The sequence below is a fragment of the Schistocerca piceifrons genome, chromosome 11 (assembly GCF_021461385.2).
Source record: "Schistocerca piceifrons isolate TAMUIC-IGC-003096 chromosome 11, iqSchPice1.1, whole genome shotgun sequence".
Classification (NCBI taxonomy): domain Eukaryota; kingdom Metazoa; phylum Arthropoda; class Insecta; order Orthoptera; family Acrididae; genus Schistocerca; species Schistocerca piceifrons.
In genome coordinates this window covers 167,648,576-167,666,859 of record NC_060148.1, presented here as the reverse complement: position 1 = coordinate 167,666,859, position 18,284 = coordinate 167,648,576, and the positions used below count along the sequence as shown (strand labels likewise).

The following is an 18,284-nucleotide window of genomic DNA, read 5'->3' as shown; positions in this document are numbered from 1 at the left end:
CTCCTACGTATATCTCGCGAAGAGACCATGAGGATAAAATCAGAGAGATTAGAGCCCACACAGAAGCATACCGACAATCCTCCTTTCCACGAACGATACGAGACTGGAATAGAAGGGAGAGCCGATAGAGGTACTCAAGGTACCCTCCGCCGCACACCGTCAGGTGGCTTGCGGAGTATGGATGTAGATGTAGATGAAAGTGGGCCAACCAAGGTCGCAAAACTGGAACACAGGAACAATGAGTTGCACATACACAAATGATTAACACAAGTGCTGAATGAGAATGGCAAGTAACAACTTGTAAAATGACTTACAGAAACGCTAATATTGACAAAGTGGCCTCACCTAACTTTAGAGAACATCGTTAAAGCCCACAGCAGTATTCGGAAGCAATACCGCTGCGGCAGGCAGGCAGTCCGAGCCTTCACTCCCCACGGCTTCTGCAAGGGCTCACTGGCAGGCGGTGTATGTCTATATATATATAGCCCGACCAGCCTCACAGTGAGCTGTCCTGACGAGAATCCAAAACCCCACCGACGCCACGAAACGAGCAGACTCAACAAATGGCCTGCAGCACAAATAGACTGCAACGAAAACAAGGTCAAATCACAGCCACACTCGAATATATAGTAAGCGTGCCCCCAAGTTCTTGTGGAGCAATACTCTAAAGGACCCGTCTCCGACTAAATTAGCTGGAAACTTAAGAGATCACTTCCAGTTGCCTTGAGGCACTTTCAGCATCAAATACACACACCAAATCCTGCCGTGACAAATAATTAAACCATTAACTGTACGGCTGTCGGGCGCCTACACAACGGCAACCAGTCCCCAAGCGGCCACTATGGCCTAAAACAATACTTGCATGAAAACCACTTAAAACACTCACTCCACAGACGATGAGAAGCGAAATGAGGAACATCAGCCTCCTTAAAACAGCCACTGTGGAACCAAGTTGAGAACCATCTCCGGCAGCTACCCATGCCACAATAAGTTTCAACAACCGTCATAGTTAAAGACAGAATAAGTTGGAGCTTGCAAGTTACGAGCTGGGAAGCTGTTCAGCGTGAGACGACGAATCCACAAAAAACTCGCACGTCGAGGCGCCCAGTGATCGCCACCGTACATCCGGCGCGACAAAAGACGAGCGCGGCGAGGCCCGTGCACCACGGTTAAGCCGTCGCCACACGGACTGTGCTGTCGAACGTGAACGTTGAGCGTGCCGAGTTCAACGCGCTGCTGAACGCTCAGGAACGATGCGACTTGTGCACACGGTACGTGGGCCCCAACGTGGTACATGCGATCGCAACGCACTCCAGCGGCAGTCGATGGATGTTTCTAGTTCGTAAATCACACTGTTTACTCAGCGGGCGCGCGTAAAATTCCCACGTTAGCTCTATTAAAACGCACGTTTCCTCCATCGTCCACGAAAAGGGAAGTACCATGTCCAATCAATAAGGACACAGGCTTAGGAAAGTTGCATTACAAACAGTGCGGTACAAATTTGGGATCCTTCTCCGCATAAGATAAACATTCCCACATTTTAGTACAACCCCAAGGTCAGTCTTACTTAATCACGGTTCCTACCCAGTAGCAAAAGCTTTGCAACATGTGAATTACGAAGTGGAAAAGAAAAAGGTGCAAAATATCTTTATACAAGTAGCGCAAGCTGTCTTGTAGATTAAGCCAATCGAACAGTCACCCCCTCAGAAAAAGGTGAACTTGTATTTACATAACATCAAATATTATAGTATATACTTAAATGAAACTAATTATAAAGTATCAGAACCTAATAAAAACGCGAATGTTAGGAAATAAAATTTAGAAATGTCAATACGCGGCCCAACCAACAAACAATACTAGACAATGACGCTGCTCTTTGCGCTAGACCCACAACAGATCCATAGTAGGCAATGATAGTATGTTACCCCTTGCAGAAAACCTTATCGTAGATATGTTACTAATTAAAATTTAATTATAACAAATTTAACCAAGAATAATGCGTTCTGGGTGGATCTTGAGTGTGTCGCTGCCTTCAAATAGCCTACTCTCATAAGACGCAAGTTACAACAATTCTTTTGCCACGAATATATTTCTCATTATTTTATTGCAACGAACCACACAGTCAACAACGGGTTTTCCAGTGATTCTCGATTTGCTGGTGCTCACAAACGGCATACATACATGTAAGCTTGAAATGAATGCCAATATGGCGCCTCACAACTCTGTAATGAATGGACACGGCGTGCGTGTGACGTAGGTGGCGTTGTGACATCTCATTGGTCAACGCTCAGAATATCTGACATGCCAGATACTGCTCTGCACGCTCGGAAAGACTCCAGAACGTGCTATTCCACGCTATGACGTCAGAAACTCGGCACGCCCAACGTTGGGATCCACGGTCCGTGTGCCGACGGCTTTAGGGACGCCGGCTGGCTTCCAACGCGAGCTGGCTCGACCAGCGCCGACCGGAGACTCTTCCGTCACACGGGATATCGACATCGGCGATGGAAGGACGCCACGGCCCACAAACAGTAGACGGGTAGGATTGACAGCAGCGAGAGGAGGCGTGAAGTGCGGCAGTCTCTGGGAAACGTACTGCAGACGGCCTCAGACTGCAACGGACTCACCGTGTGTCGCCGTCGTTTCTGTTCCCCTCGCGCTGTAGTGTGATCGGGATCGCCACAAAATCGTCGTCCTTTGTCGCCCGGTTCATTTCTCATTTTTCTTGTCGATTGTGATTACGTGAATTGAATCGTGATTACGATGATGCTTCCCAAAGAATTGAAAAATACTGTATAGAAAACGTGCAATATTTTTTTATGAAATATACCAAACACCTTTGCAATTAATAAAAAATGATTTCGTCTTTCGAAAGGAAATGAAAGAACCAGCCGACTCCCTGCGTGAATACTATGGGTCCCATAATACGAAAACATAGGGCTAATAAATGTTAAATTTATTTTTTATGAAAAATTACGTAATTTCTTGTTTAACATAAATTCTGGATTGATTGTTTTATCACAAATACTCGGTGTTAACGATGAATAAAAACAAAATCTGTAAACTGTTTTCAGGGATCCGTTGGATAACGAAGTGAACAAAATCGTGTGAGAAACTCGGATGAATTCGACGAAATACCTACTTATTTACAAACTGACGATAAAGTGTCACCTCGGTAAAGCTAACAAAATTCACTTTTGAGTCTCGCGTGCAGTAAATTACGCGAAGCATGTTTTGCTGTAGGAATACACCTATAAATAGGATAATTCGCTTCATTCCGTAGAAAATACTAAATTTATTAAATAGTAATGTAAAGTATAGCAGCGTACATCCTTTTTCACAAGAAAGGTGTTTGTTCTTCCCTACTTTCAAACATGAGTCTGAACACTGAAGACGGCTAATTGACCGGAACTGCTATGTGCAGATTCGTCGAATTCGTGTCGGTTAATGACGACAAACCTATAATGAAATTCATAAATTGCGACCTAAAGGCGCGAATCACCAGCAGTGATTGTGCGTCGTGAGGAGAGTCGGCGACGCCCTGGAGGCCAGCGGTGTCCAGCCTGGAGTCCAGCAGGAGGAGGGAGGGAGGGACTCGTCCTGCGGGCCACCCTCTGTGTACGGGGGCGTCTCACGAGTCTGCTAAACTCCGACGAAAGAGCGCAACATTTTTTGTTGCGCTTTCGTAAGTGTGATTATTCCAAAGGTGGCGTGAAGAATTTCAACGGTGCACATCTTACAGTTCACAGAATTGGTTAGTGTACCGAATGCGACTGAAAATGGAGAGAAGGTTTCGTGCTGTTGTTAAACTTTTTCTTTCATTAGGAGGGTTGGGCTGCCGCACAAATCAAAACAGAATTGGATCGAGTTCCCGCGGAGTGTGCATCACTGAACACACGGTAATGCAGGGGCGCCGAATAAAAGTTGGACTGCCGAGACGGTATGCATTTCAAGAGTGTGTGTGTGTGTGTGTGTGTGTGTGTGTGTGTGTGTGTGTAATGTCCTACACGGGTAATGGGGTATTTGAGCGTTTTCGGGAATTTGTATTGAATGATGGTCATTTTACGCGCTTAACATGCTTCCTTTCCTCTTTAGTATCAGTATTGTTCTATAGAAATTGTATTAATTATAAACGATTACGTGCGCAGTGTCGTGTTATTAAAGAAAGCAAGAAAGCCAGCTGGGTTGCTTTCACAAGCTCGTTCAACAATTTTACTCCTTCTGTTGTCTGGGGTAGCCTGCGCCGGCTATCTGGCACTAAGGTCCACCCACCAGTTTCTGGCTTGACGGTCGCGAATGACGTCCTTGTGGCCCCTGAGGATGTCTCCGATGCCTTCGGCCGCTTTTTCGCAGAGGTTTCGAGCTCCGCTCTTCACCACCCTGCCTTCCTCTCCCGAAAACAGGCAGAGGAGGCTAGGCCACCTAACTTCCGCTCCTCGAATCGTGAAAGTTATAATGCCCCATTCACCATGCGGGAACTCGACAATGCACTTGCCTGGTCACGGTCCTCCGCTCCAGGGCCTGATTCTATTCAGATGCTGAAGAACCTTTCTCCTGCAGGTTTTCTTCTTCGTACTTACAATCGCATCTGGATTGAGGGTCATGTTCCCCTGGTGCGAGTCTATTGTTGTCCCGATTCCTAAGCCGGGTAAGGACAAGCACTTGCCTTCCAGTTATCGACCCATAACACTTACCAGCTGTGTCTGTAAGGTGATGGAGCGAATGGTTAACTCTCGTTTGGTTTGGCTGCTCGAATCTCGACGCCTACTTACCAATGTACAATGTGGATTTCGTAGGCGCCGCTCTGCTGTTGACCATCTGGTTACCTTGTCGACCTTCATTATGAATAACTTCTTGCGGAAGCGCCCGCGGCTGTGTTCTTTGATTTGGAGAAGGCTTACGACACCTGTTGGAGGGCGGGCATTCTCCGCACCATGCATACATGGGGCCTTCGCGGTCGCCTCCCTCTTTTTATTCGTTCCTTTTTAATGGATCGACAGTTCTGGGTACGTGTGGGTTCTGTCGTGTCCGACGCCTTTCGCCAGGAGAATTGGGTGCCACAGGGCTCAGTTTTGAGCGTCGCTCTCTTCGCCATAGCAATCAATCCAATAGTGGATTACCTCCCACCTGATATCAGGCTCCCTTTTCGTGGACGATTTTACCATCTATTGCAGCGCACAGCGGAGATGTTTCCTGGAGCGCTGTCTTGACCGTCTTTACTCCTGGAGTGTCGCCAATGGCTTCCGTTTTTCTGCCGAGAAGACGGTCTGTATTAACTTCCGCCGCTACAAAGCGTTTCTCCTACCGTCCTTACGACTTGGTAAGGACTTAGCTGGTCGCCACATGTTTCATATTTGGCTGCCCGTTGTATCCGTTCTCTAAATGTCATCCGTGTTCTCAGTAGAATGTCGTGGGGAGCGGATCGAACCGTCCTGCTTCGTCTATATCGGTCGAAGGTCCGCTCAAAGCTGGATTATGGGAGCTTCGTGTACTCCTCTGCACGGCCATCCATCTTACGCCGCCTCAACTCTATACAACACCGGTCCCCCAGGGGCTCAGCATTCATTTGCTGAGTACGGACTTGGCGACCCCGGGGTCCTGAGCTGGGGACTGGTCAGTGCCGCCAGTCTCCTGTCACCGTAACCCCCGGACATGCTTCAGCGACCACCGCATGGCGCGGCGGTGGAATGTTGTGTGCTGCGGGGAATGGTAATCTTGGCTTGACCGCCTGGATTGCGAGGAAGGTAAACCTCTATAAAAACCCCTCAATCTTATGGTGTGCTGCGCGCCTATAAGATGCATGGCTGTTGGGGTGGAACAGTCGCAAGCGGGCAACCTCTGGGGCACCTGCCGCGCCCCAGTTGTATAAGGCTTACCTAGGCACGCGGGGCTCTGTCTAGGTGGACTTCTAGTTCCCTAGCTGCTCGTGGGACCGAGATGGAACCCTCGAACTTTTATTCTTCTCCGGCCAGTGGAAAGGGTGGACCGCTGGTGGGTTCTAACACCCAATCCAACAAGAGGGCTCGTGTAGCCAGTCCTCCTGATTCAGGTAGTAGTAACAGAACGCATGCTGCTTCGCAGAATGTGTTTTTCATAATTAAAAGATGGGAGTTTTGAAAAAGTTTCTCCATTTTATATACAGAAGGGCTTAGAAGGTATTGCTGGCACATTAAAATCTGTAAAGCGCTTGCGAAATGGCACCTTGTTGGTTGAAACATCTAGCTTCCAGCAAGTCCACAACCTTCAGAAGGCACAATTTCTTGGGGAGTTTGCGATAGAGACTGAATTTCACACCACCTTGAACTACAGCAAGGGTGTTGTGACTTGCAGAGATCTCGTTGACATTCCCCAAGACGAACTGAAGGCTGAATGGTCCCGGGAAGGAATTGTCGACGTGCAACACATTATGAAACGGGTGGATGGTGCTCTCATAAAGACTGACTCATTTATCCTTACATTTAACACCACCAAATTACCAGAGCATGTGAAGGCAGGTTTCCTACGTCTCAGTGTACGGCCTTATTACCCCAACCCCATGCGGTGTTTTAAATGCCAACACTTTGGACACACTACTCTCGGCTGTAGAGGGGAAGCCACTTGCGGGAATTGTGGTAAAGCCGCCCATGAGGGAGTTGGTTGCTCCTCTCCTCCCAAGTGTGTCAACTGCTCTGGGGATCACCCTGTGTGGAGTAGGGTATGCAGAGTTTTCCTTGAGGAACGGAAGATCCAGGAACTAAAAACTACAAAACGCATCCCGTATGGTGAGGCGAAGAAAATCTAAAAGTCCATGCAGCCGCCCACGTTCGCTGCTTCCTTTTCTTCCGTTCTCAAACAACCAGTCTTGAAAACTGATGCTGCTACACAAACGGAGGTTGCTACTGTCAGCACTAGCACCTGCGCTCGTCAATGTACGTTTGCTGTTGCCGTTCCTGTGAAGCCTGCTGCTCCCCCCCGGCCTTCTGACCAGGCCGTGGTAGCCGACATCATGGAACTTCCTGCCCCTTCCCGGGGCCAGTCTTGTGCACTGCCCAGCGCTGCTACACCCCCTACTGATTCTGAGGTTTTGGCTCCAATGCCACCTCAGTCCAGAACATCGAAGCCAAAGACAAAGGTGAAGACTCGCCCACTAAAGGAGACTGCAGTTATACAGTCTCCTGATGTGGATGTCATTCTCTCTGACATCTCTATCGACTCCTCTTCTGAGGCGATGTAGGTTGATGTCAGAGTGGGGCAATCATCTCGCCCCAAAACTGAGCCTCCACCTGTTGCGGGCTCTGCTCCCCAACAGAAAGTGAGAATGAAGGTACTCCCACCCTTATAGATGGCTCCCATTATACAGTGGAACATGAATGGATTCCGGGCACATGTGGAGGAACTGAACCTCCTAGCACGGCAACGCCTCCTGTGCTTGTGTTTACAGGAAACGCATTTAAAACCATCTGATGCTCCTGTACTAAGGGGCTATACGTCATATCGCAAAGATGACCTGACTGGAGAAAGGGCCAAAGGCGGAGTCGCTGTGTTTGTCAATAATGACCACCACTCCTCTGCTCTCCCCCTGGATACTGACCTGCAAGCAGTTGCAGTTGAAATTCATTCACCTCGGAGGCTTACCGTTTGCTCCCTTTATTTACCCGCTCCAGATGCAATGACCTTAGACGCTCTCACAGATCTTATCGACCAACTCCCCCGCCCATTTCTCCTCCTGGGAGACTTCAATGCCCATCATGTCCTGTGGGGCTCCACTTCTCTTTGCGCTCGAGGTCGAATTTTGGAGAGCCTCCTAACATCTCAAGTGTTGTGCATCCTCGACACAGGTACTCCGACTCATTTCTCTAATGCTACTGGGTCATTCTCAGCCATTGACCTACCTTTCTGCTCTCCAACCCTCACCGACTCTGTTCACTGGGAGGTCATTGACGACCTTCATTCCAGCGATCACTTCCCTATCCGCATTAATTTCCTGGATGGTGTATCACTGGAGCAGCGGCCACCATTGTGGATGATTGGCAGAGCTAACTGGCCACTGTTCACTCGGTTGGCTGTCTGACCGCCACAATAACGTACAGGAATGGGTGGATCACATCACGCTTGTGGTCCATCATGCTGCTGACCTGTCCATACCACAGTCTTCTGGCACTCTTAAGCGGCGCATTGTGCCTTGGTGGACAGAAGAGTGCCGTTCAGCCATCCGGGTCAGGCGTGCGGCTCTTCACCGATTTAAATGCCGCCCAACAGCGGTCAATCTTACCGCCTTTCGAATCACGAGAGCCAGGGCACGCCGTGTCATTACAGAGAGCAAGAAAAGGTCATGGCAGGAGTTCCTGGACTCATCAACCGTTCCACTTGTTCCACAAGAGTATGGGAAGCCAACCGGAGGATTTCCGGTAAACATAGCCGTTTACCAATAGCTGCTGTCCTGAACCAGGGATGCCTCCAAACGACACCCAAAGCCATTGCTCAGACGCTGGCAGAGCATTTTGCACAAAGTACTGCCACTGCAAATCAGGATCCAGCGTTTCGTCGCTACCGTGCGACTGTCGAAACAGCGATCTTCGACTTTCAGTCGAACAGTTCTGAGGCCTAAAATTGCCCTTTCTCCATGTGGGAACTTGAATCGGCACTTACTGAGACTTCTGACACTGCACCAGGTTACGACCGCATCCGGTACTCCATGCTTCGACATCTGCCAGCGGCGTCAAAGGAAATCCTCCTCGAATGTTTTAATCTCAAATGGCAGACTGGTGTTCCCCACCTCGTGGAGGGAGGCAATTCTCATCCCTCTCCTCAAACCAGGAAAGGACCGCACATGTCCCGGTAGTTATCGTAGTATCACCTTGACAAGCTGTGTCGGAAAGACCCTGGAACGGATGGTTAACCGTCGTCTGGTCTGGCTGCTAGAGACCTGACAGCTCCTTAGCCGCTTTCAGTGTGGATTCCGAAAATTTCGGTCCACGGTCGACAACCTGACCCTCCTAGAGGCGGCTATTCAGCAGGCTTTTGTCTGTCAGCATCACTGTATCGGTATCTTCTTTGATATCAGTAAGGCATATGATACTACTTGGAGACACTGTATTCTTGCACAAATGCATCAATGGGGCTTTCGTGGCCGCCTCCCGATTTTCATCCGGTCTTTCCTGTCTCAGCAGTTTTTTCGGACCCGCGTTGGTAACACACTGTCTGATCGCTTTCAGCAAGAGAACGGTGCCCCCAGGGCAGTGTTTTAAGCGTTACCCTCTTTGCCATAGCCATCAACAGTATAACGTCTACAGTGAGGAGTTCAGTACAGTGCTCCTTATTTGTGGACGACTTTGCTGTTTTCTGTTCCTCCTCCAGTGTTGCAACCGTGAGCCGTCAGTTGCAGCTAACAGTGCGGCGGTTAGAGGAGTGGGCTGCAAAGACGGGTTTTCGGTTTTCTGCCGAAAAGTGTGTTTGTGTTCATTTTAATCGTTCTCGTCATCTTTTTACTTTGCCTGCCTTGCATATGGGGGATACTGTCCTACATTTTAGAGACACAGTGCGTTTTCTGGGCCTAATTTTTGACTCCAGGTTGTCATGGCTGCCACACCTACGTGACTTGAAAGCCAGAACGCTGAAGGCACTGAACATCCTCAAGTGCCTCAGCCACAGGCCTTGGGGCGCGGACAGGGCGCGTCTCCTACAGTTTTATGGAGCTTTCGTGCGTTCACGGCTGGACTATGGGTGCACAGTATATGGGTCAGCGAGGCCATCTTATTTGCGGAGCCTTGACGCTGTTCACCATGCTGGGATCCGACTGGCCACGGGTGCTTATCGGACCAGTCCCGTACCCAGCCTCTGTGCTGAGTCTGGCGAACCGCCACTTACCATCCGGTGGCAGCTCCTGCTGGTGCGCCAGGCTTGTAAGTTTCTTGCAGCTCCCAGATCGCCTGCTCACCATCTTGTTGCCCATGCACCTCTGGACCGCCTTTTTTCCCTCCGTCCCCGGGCTACGTTGCCGTTTGGGATCCGTGTGCAACGTGTACTAGAGTCCTTCGGTGTGGAGTCTGTACAACCCCAAATCCAAGGTTTTAACCGCCTGCCACCCTGGTTACTGAAGAGGCCCGGAGTGGTTTTAGATTTATTGCAGTACAAGAGAGATTGCACTCCTGCCACCGTTTTTAATGCAGCATTTTCTGCCATTTTATCTGAGCACCACGACTATGTAGCTGTTTTTACGGATGGGGCGAAACAAGGGGATTCTGTTGGTTGCTCAGTTGTTTTTCCATATCGTGTCCTCAAGGTCCGACTTCCTCAGACTTTTACTGTCTTTGATGCAGAATTGTTTGCGATCTTGCGGGCACTGGAGCACATGAGACATTCTTCCTCTCCAAAATTTCTTGTCCGTTCCGATTCACTCAGTGCCCTTCACTCATTGCAACGTTTGTATCTGGCAGACAAAATTGTCCAGACCATCCAGGATGCCCTCTTCCAACTACAGCGACTGGGGAAGGTTGTAGCTTTCTGCTGGGTTCCGGGGCATGTTGGCATTGCTGGGAATGAAAGGGCAGATCTAGTTGGCATTGCTGGGAATGAAAGGGCAGATCTAGCAGCCCAGGAGGCGTGTCTCGCCCCATAAGTATCTCAGTGTGCTATCCCCTTGCACGCACTCACCTCGCTGTTGAGCTCACGGGTCATGCGTCGGTGGGAGGATGAGTGGCTGGAAGTGACTGACAATAAGCTCCGTATAGTCAAGCCCACAACGCGTGTGTGGTGTACTTCCTTTCAGCCCCATCGACGGGACGAGGTTCTTCTCACTCAGCTTCGAATAGGCCACAGCCCTATGACGCACGGCTTCCTGCTCCGGTGAGAGGACCCTCCAATTTGTGGTACTTGCGGCGTCCAGGTCACTGTGCGCCACGTTTTATTGGATTGCGTTTTATTTTCTGACCAGCGGGTCGCGGCTGACTTGCCAGCGGACCTGCCATCTCTTTTAGGCAACACTCGGACGAATGTGGTTAAAGTTTTAAAGTTCTGTGCCCTGTCAAATGTTTTTACAAAGATTTTAGGGAGAGGATTTTAATTTGCTCACTGTGTGACAAGCTCGACCATATTTTATGTAAGTGGCCAGCCAATAACAATTTCCTGTGACATTCTTGTTGCCATGTTTCCCCTTTCCGTAGGTTTTACTTTCTTAGGTAGCATTTTCCTTCATTTCCTGCTTTGTTTGAGTGTGTGCTTTAGTTTTCTTAGGTCTGTCCACATTCGTTCCTTTTAATGTGTCAGGGCGCTGATGACCTCGATGTTGAGCGCCCATAAGTCCCAACACACCACCACCACCACCACCACCACCACCACCATATACAACACCAGGGTTTACGTCTTGCGATGGGAGCGTTCTATACTAGTCCCGTCGAGAGTCTTCATACTGAAGCCGGTAAATTGAATTGCCACTAACCTACCAGTGCGATATACTGCTTTATCGGTATGCCTGTCGGCTATTGTCAATGCCCGACCACCGGTCTTATCGTTCCTTTTGACGACTCTCTCGATCGTCAATACAGGTTGTATGTCTCTGCCCTGCTACCCCCTGGAGTTCGCTTTCGTCGCCTCCTTCAGCACCTTGATTTTTCACTCCCTGCAACCTTTAGAGTGGGCGAGAGCCAAACGCCACCTTGGCTCCAGGCTCAGGTTCGCGTTCACCTTGACCTCAGTTCGCTCCCAAAGGAGGTTACCCCCGCTTTGGTATACTGCTCCCGTTTTATCGAACTTCGTTCAAAGTTAATTAATATGATCTTCATTTATGCAGATAGCTCTAAGACCGATGACGGTGTCGGGTGTTCTTTTATTGTCGGGGCACGCAGTGTCAAATACCGGCTCCGTGGCCATTGTTCGGTCTTCACAGCTGAGCTATTTGCTCTCTACCTGGCTGTTCTTTACATCTGCCGCCACTGACATTCTGCTGATGTCATCTGCTCCGATTCCCTGAGCGCCATCCAGAGCCTCAGTGATCCGTATCCGGTTCACCCTTTTGTGCACCGGATCCAACGCTCTCTTCAGCAGCTGTTGGACGACGGTTCTCTTGTTACATTTATGTGGGTTCCTAGCAGTGTCGGTAACCCTGGGAACGAAGCTGCAGATGCCGTGGCCAAGGCTGCGGTCCTCCAGCCTCGAACAGCTTCTTGTTGTGTCCCTTCATGGGATTGTAGCAGGGTCATTTGTCAGCGCATTTTATCGCTGTGGCATGCCGATTGGGCTGCACTTACGCCCTTCTCGGCGGCAGGAGGTCGTTTTGGCCCGGTTACGAATTGGACACTGCCGGTTCAGCCATCGCCATCTGCTGATGGCTGTGCCGGCGGCGTTCTGCCCATGTGGGGAATTGCTGACGGTATGCCACATTTTAACGTCCTGTCCGAATTTTAATACACTGCCCGTTGATCTTGGCCTGCCGTGTACTCTGGATGCCATTTTAGCGGATGACCCAGGAGCAGCGCTCGCGTTCTTCGTTTTATCCACTTGACAAACCTGTCTAAGGAGATGTGATTCTGCTGTTTTTTTAATCGTATGCCTGTCAATCTGTCTTTTATCGTGTTTTCCATTTTAGTTGCTGTTTTAACCTAGTGCCTCGCTGTGCATTCCTAATGTAGTCTGGGTGCTGATGACCATTGTAGTTGTGCGCCCTAAAACCACCAAAAAAAAAATTAAAAAAATTAGCAGCTGCTGTACTGGTCTGCACGTGCGCCGTACGAGTGTGGAGGGTGCTGTGTAAGGCCGGCTCGGTGGCGCCGTGTTTCAGGACCTTCCGCCATGTCGGCAGCTGCTGAGGTTCAGAGGACGGCGGCCGTGGACCTGGGCGCCCTGCTGGACGCGGGCGACGGCGCGGTCGTCACGCTGGTGGCGGGAGAGACGCGGCTGGCGGCGCACCGCGCGGTCCTGGCCGCCAGGAGCCCCGTGTTCCGAGCCATGTTCCAGCACGACACGCTGGAGGCCAGCTGCGGCGAGGTCAGAATCGCGGACGTGGGGGGCCCTGTGCTGAGGCAGCTATTGTCTTACATGTACACCCTGCAGGCACCCCAGCTGACCGACACGGCTCGGGAGCTGTTGATGGCAGCCGACAAATACGGCCTGTCCGCCCTGAAGGCCGCCTGCGAACAGCAGTTGGCGGCGCAGCTGGAGGTGGAGACGGCGGCGGCTGCAGCTGTGCTGGCGGTGAGGCACTCGTGCCCCAGCCTAACTGCGGCCACCGTCCAGTTCATAAGGGCCCACGACTACAAAGCAATGGCGACGCAGGGCTGGGCAGACGCCGTTTTCGAGTACCCAAAAGACATCGTCGAAGTCAGTCGGCTGCTTGGTGAGCCACCAGCAGAAACCAGGTGAGCCCGGGGCAAGACGTTATTCTGTCTTTAACAATAATGTGTGTGTGTGTGTGTGTGTGTGTGTGTGTGTGTCTGTGTGTGTGTGTGTGTGTGTGTCTCCTTACAGCTCACAATGCTGTCATTGGTCTGTCATGACTGGTTTATCAAAGCTCCATATTCAGCTCTTTTTGTTAGCAGTTATGTTAAGTAAACAAATCATTGAGGGGATAATTTCAATGGTTAAGGAATCTGTCTACATTTGATTAGTTCTCTTATAAAGCATGTGTAGAGCCCACTAATGTAGATTTTAGCATAAAGTCATTGAACAAAACTACTAAATTGTGATCTGCATCCGTATCTGCTTCTGTGTACACCTTACAGTCCAGTATCTGATTTCTGAATCTCTGCCTGAAGATGATGGTATGTAACTGAAATCTTCACATATCTCGCATCGTTTCCCAAGTGTACCACCACCTCTTGTGAGTCTCAAAGAGAGTATTTGCTATTGCTAGCTGAGGTTTATTGTACATCTCAACTAGTCTTTCTTCTCTCTCATTCCTAGTACCAGGTCTGTCTTCTCCTGTAACCCTTTCTTTTACTCTTTCCCCTACAACTGCTTTTTTGTCCCCCCCGACTATTAGATATTTATCTCCCTTTACGTACTGGATTAAGTGTTGAGTATCATCATATAGTTTTTCTACATCTTCATTGTCAACTTGTGATGTCGGCATGTATACCTGAATTCTCGTTGCTTGTGCTGGTGTTGGTTTCCTGTCGATTCTGTTGAGAAGAACCCTGTCACCGACTTGTTCACAGTAGCTCGCTGTCTGCCCTAGCTTCCTACTCATAATGAATCCTACTCCTGTTCCGCCATTTTCTGCTGCTGTTGATATTACCCCATTCTCTTCTGGCCAGAAGTCCTTGCCTTCTTTCCATTTCACTTCAGTGACCACCACCGCATCCAGATCGAGCTTTAGCATTTCCCTTTTGTTATTGTCTGCCTTTCCTATTGCATTCAAACTCCTTAGCTTCCACGTCTTGACTCGTATAATGTCATCCTTTTTTTGGTCATTCAATCTTTTTCTCGTGGTCACGGCAGTCTCCCCAGGTATCCAAATAGGCACTAGTCAGGAATCTCTTGCCAAGATCATCATGATACTTTTGTCAGTTACCGGCCACATCCCCTGTTGATGCACTTCATGTGTCTAATGCAGTGGTTTCCATTGTCTTCTGCATCCTCATGCCTTTTATCATTGCTGATTCATCTGCGTTAAGTGGAAGCTTCCAAACCCAATGGCAAGAGTGTCCTGAACCTGTCTGCTGCTCCACCCACTTTTGACAAAGCTGTTGACTGGGGGTCTCAAGATTCTTTCATGAGTACTTGCATGGTGAGCACGGGGTGCCAAGCTAGTGCAGTCTTTCTTCTTTCCAGGGCTGCATTTCCTTGCCCTTCCCCTCCTTTCCTCTCCTTGCTCCTTTGCCCCCTCCTCTCCCTCTCTTGGTGTCCTTGCTTATGTTGGCCGCGCTATCCTCCTGGTTATGTTGGTTTTGTAATTTGGCTTTGCTGCGTAATCACCTCATCCTTTTGGCATTCCCTGGTCCCCCTCCGGGGATTGGCCTCCATTACTAAATTTCTATTGCATCATGTGAGCCATTTGGGTAAGAGCACCTTACCTAGTGTCCCCGACGTTTGCCCTCGTAGTTCATTCCACCTGTTCATTCACGTTGTTGTCTGATGATAGGGTGCATAGCCTGCTCGGTAGCCAGCCCGTGTGGTGGGGTCGCTAGTACCCTTTTGGTTGAGCCCCCTGAACACACAGGGATCACACTTCTGATATCTGTGCTGTGACCACCTCAGGTAAGGCTAGCAGTGGTAGCTTGTCGTCCTGGTGCATTCGATCTCCCAGCAATGGCTGCTGTGCCAGACGGCCCTTGCTGTGGCTGGGTGGCGCACGTGAGGAGAGCCCCTGATTGGAGTGGGTGATATCAGGGCGGACACTGCATACGGATCCAGAACTCAGGCCATTCTTTTGCAGCTGTCTCTCCCCGTGGAACTGATACTTTTAGTGCTGCTTCTCCTGCCCCTTCGGCCTTCCCTCCCGCGGCTACACCCTTGCAGGTGGGTCAGGCCCATCGGCTAGGGGTGAAACCTTTTCCCCGCTATCTGGTTTGCACCAGGACTGACGGGGATACTTTCAGCAATGCCAAACACTTTATTTTTGTGGAACACATTGAAGATAAGTTTGGGGAAGTGGACTCCCTGAGCAAGGTGCGGTCGGGTTTGTTGCTGATCAAAACCGCTTCAGCTGCCCAGTCTGCAGCCCTTCGTGCCTGTAACCATCTTGGCACAATTCCTGTGTCCATTACCCCACCCCACCCCCCCCACCAGTCTCTAAATATGGTACAAGGTGTGATTTTTCACAGGGACTTCATCCTTCAAACTGATGAGGAACTTCGGAACAATCTTGAACGACGGGGCGGGGTGTTCACTTTGTTCGGCATGCTCAGAAGGGTCCGAAGGACAATCGCATTGATACTGGTGCCTTTGTCCTGGCCTTTGAAGGGGATACCCTCCCTGAGAAAGTAAAGATTATTGGTTATTGATGTGGCATAAAGATTATTCTTTATTGATTTGGCATGACTGTGGTGACTGGATGTCCGCTCCATGAGGGGAGTTCGTGTGTTCCGCATCCTGTGTGTACTGTCATGGCAATCATTTGCCACGTTCACCAGATTGCCCAGTATATAAGAAGGAAAAGAAGATATAGGAGTATAAGTTCGTTGATCGTTTAACCGACACTGAGGCTCGTAAGTAAGCATGTCTTCAACCAGTGTCCATGACGCTAGTTCTGCTTTAGTTCCATTTTCACCCCTTCCTCACCCTTCCTTACCCCAGTCCTGAATCCCTCTCCTCCCCCCCTCCCTTGTGGCTCCCACACCTCTGTGCACTGTTCCCCTCTCTCCAGCCAGAGAAGTGTCCCACGTCTTTGGTGTCTGCTGCTCAAGGACGCCCCTCCTGGGATATCCCTTCCAGGCCAAAATTATGCTGCCACGCAACCAATGCTGCCACGCGATGACTGCGAGAACCACGGTTTGTGGGGCCCCCAGGTTGCCCAATCTCTTTCTGTTCCCGATCTTGCTGCAGCTGGCTCCTTTATGCCACTCAGCTCTCCTCGATCTCAAACAGAAAAGAAGAAGAAACATAAGTCCCGGGACAAGGAGCCTCTGGTGTCTCCAGAGGTCCCATCCTTGGCTTCGCAACCCGATTCTGACTTGTTGTTCATGGATGTCACCTCCTCCTTGCCGGTGACAGTTGGTGACTGGCTTTAGCCTGTTCAACCCCCATTTGAATCATTGTTCTATGGTTATCCAATGGAATTGTAATGGGTATTACCATCACTTACCGGAGTTGAAATCTGTTATTTCGTCTTACTCTGGAGCTTGTTTGGTTCTACAGGAATATCATTTTATTGATGACCACTCACAAACCCTCTCTGGGTTCCGTGTTTTCTGTCGAAATTGGGTTGGCCCCGTGTGGGCCACTGGTGGCGTTTGTACGTTGGTCCGTACAGACGTTGCTAGCACGTGGATTCCTCTTCAAACTACATTGGAAGCGGTTGCTGTTAAAGTCCACCTGGACGGTTTGCAATCTTTATCCCCCCCACTGACAGAACACCTACACCTGCTGGCATAACAGCCATTGTTCTGCAACTTGTTCCTCCCTTCCTCCTTCTCGGGGATTTTTATGCTCACCAGGCTCCCCTATTCATTTCAATGCCAGTCATGGTACCTTTTCTGCCATCGATCTTTCTCTTTCTTCTCCCTCCCTCTTCCCTTCATTACACTGGTAACCACACGACGACATTTGTGATTGTGACCATTTCCCATTGATTCTTTCACTACCTTCCCACTCCCCGATGGGAAGGCTACCTCGTTGGTCTTTCCAACGTGCCGATTGGCGTCTATACACTGCACAGGTTGTGTTTTCTCCCTCTTTGTCAGGTTGTATTGATGACGTCCTACATGAAGAGTGATGCGATTGTTTGCGCTGCTAGTTTTGCTGTACCTCGCTCATCTGGACCATTTCACCGCCAGCAAGTCCCGTGGTGAAGTACGGCCATTGCCATTGCCATTCGTGATTGGTGTCGAGCTTTGCAACACCTTAAGAGGCACCCTTCCGTTGCCAACCTTATTACCTTCAAACGCCTTCGTGCTAAAGCTCGTTACTTAATCAAACAGAGCAAACGAATGTGTTGGGAATGCTTTGTTTCTTCCCTCACTCCTACTGTCCCTACGTCACGGGTATGGGCTACACTTCGCTCTCTCCAAGGTTGCCACTGGCAGTCCACCCTCACAGGTGGTCCCGGATGGTCTTAGTACGGACCCGCTGATTCTCGCGAAACATCTGGCGACCCATTTTGCATCAGCATCATCATCATCATCATCAACCTCCTAACCGGCATCTTTCCTTCACCAGAAACAGTGGTCCGAAGCTTCCACCTTACATTTTACCCGTTGTCAGTCAGAATCTTACAATGAACCTTTTATGAATGGGAATCTCTTTTCACATTTTCTTCTTCTCATGATACAGCTCCTGGCTCACTCAATTCATAACCAACTGCTTCAACATCTCAGTGCTCTACAACGGCAACATCTTGTCCAGTTTTTAACCGTATTTGGCTCCAGGGTGACTTTCCTTCTCAGTGGAGGGATAGCATCATGGTTTTGTTTGTCGTAAGCTATCGTCCAATTATTCTGACAAATGTTGTTTGCAAGTTATTTGAACTGATTGTAGCCTGTCGGCTCAATTGGGTCCTCGAATCTCGGAATCTATTGTCACGTTACCAGTGTGGCTTCTGAGAGGGACGGTCTCTGATCGATCATTTACTTATTAAGCTTGGAATCCCCAGTTCGACAGTCTTTTTCCCAGCACCGCCATTTGGTTGCAGTATTTTTTGACCTTTGCAAGGC

General features: G+C 49.7%; 1 protein-coding gene across 1 annotated transcript in view; it reads left to right on the top strand.

The window, feature by feature from the left end:
- The window catches only part of LOC124719865 (poly [ADP-ribose] polymerase tankyrase-1-like), a 79,992-nt gene that overhangs the window by 36,489 nt on the left and 25,219 nt on the right, over positions 1 to 18,284 (top strand). The window contains exon 2 of the mRNA XM_047245048.1: positions 12,755 to 13,331. Coding sequence (XP_047101004.1) covers positions 12,766 to 13,331 — 566 coding nt within the window. The 5' untranslated portion in view covers positions 12,755 to 12,765. The remainder of the gene's footprint in view (positions 1 to 12,754; positions 13,332 to 18,284) is intronic.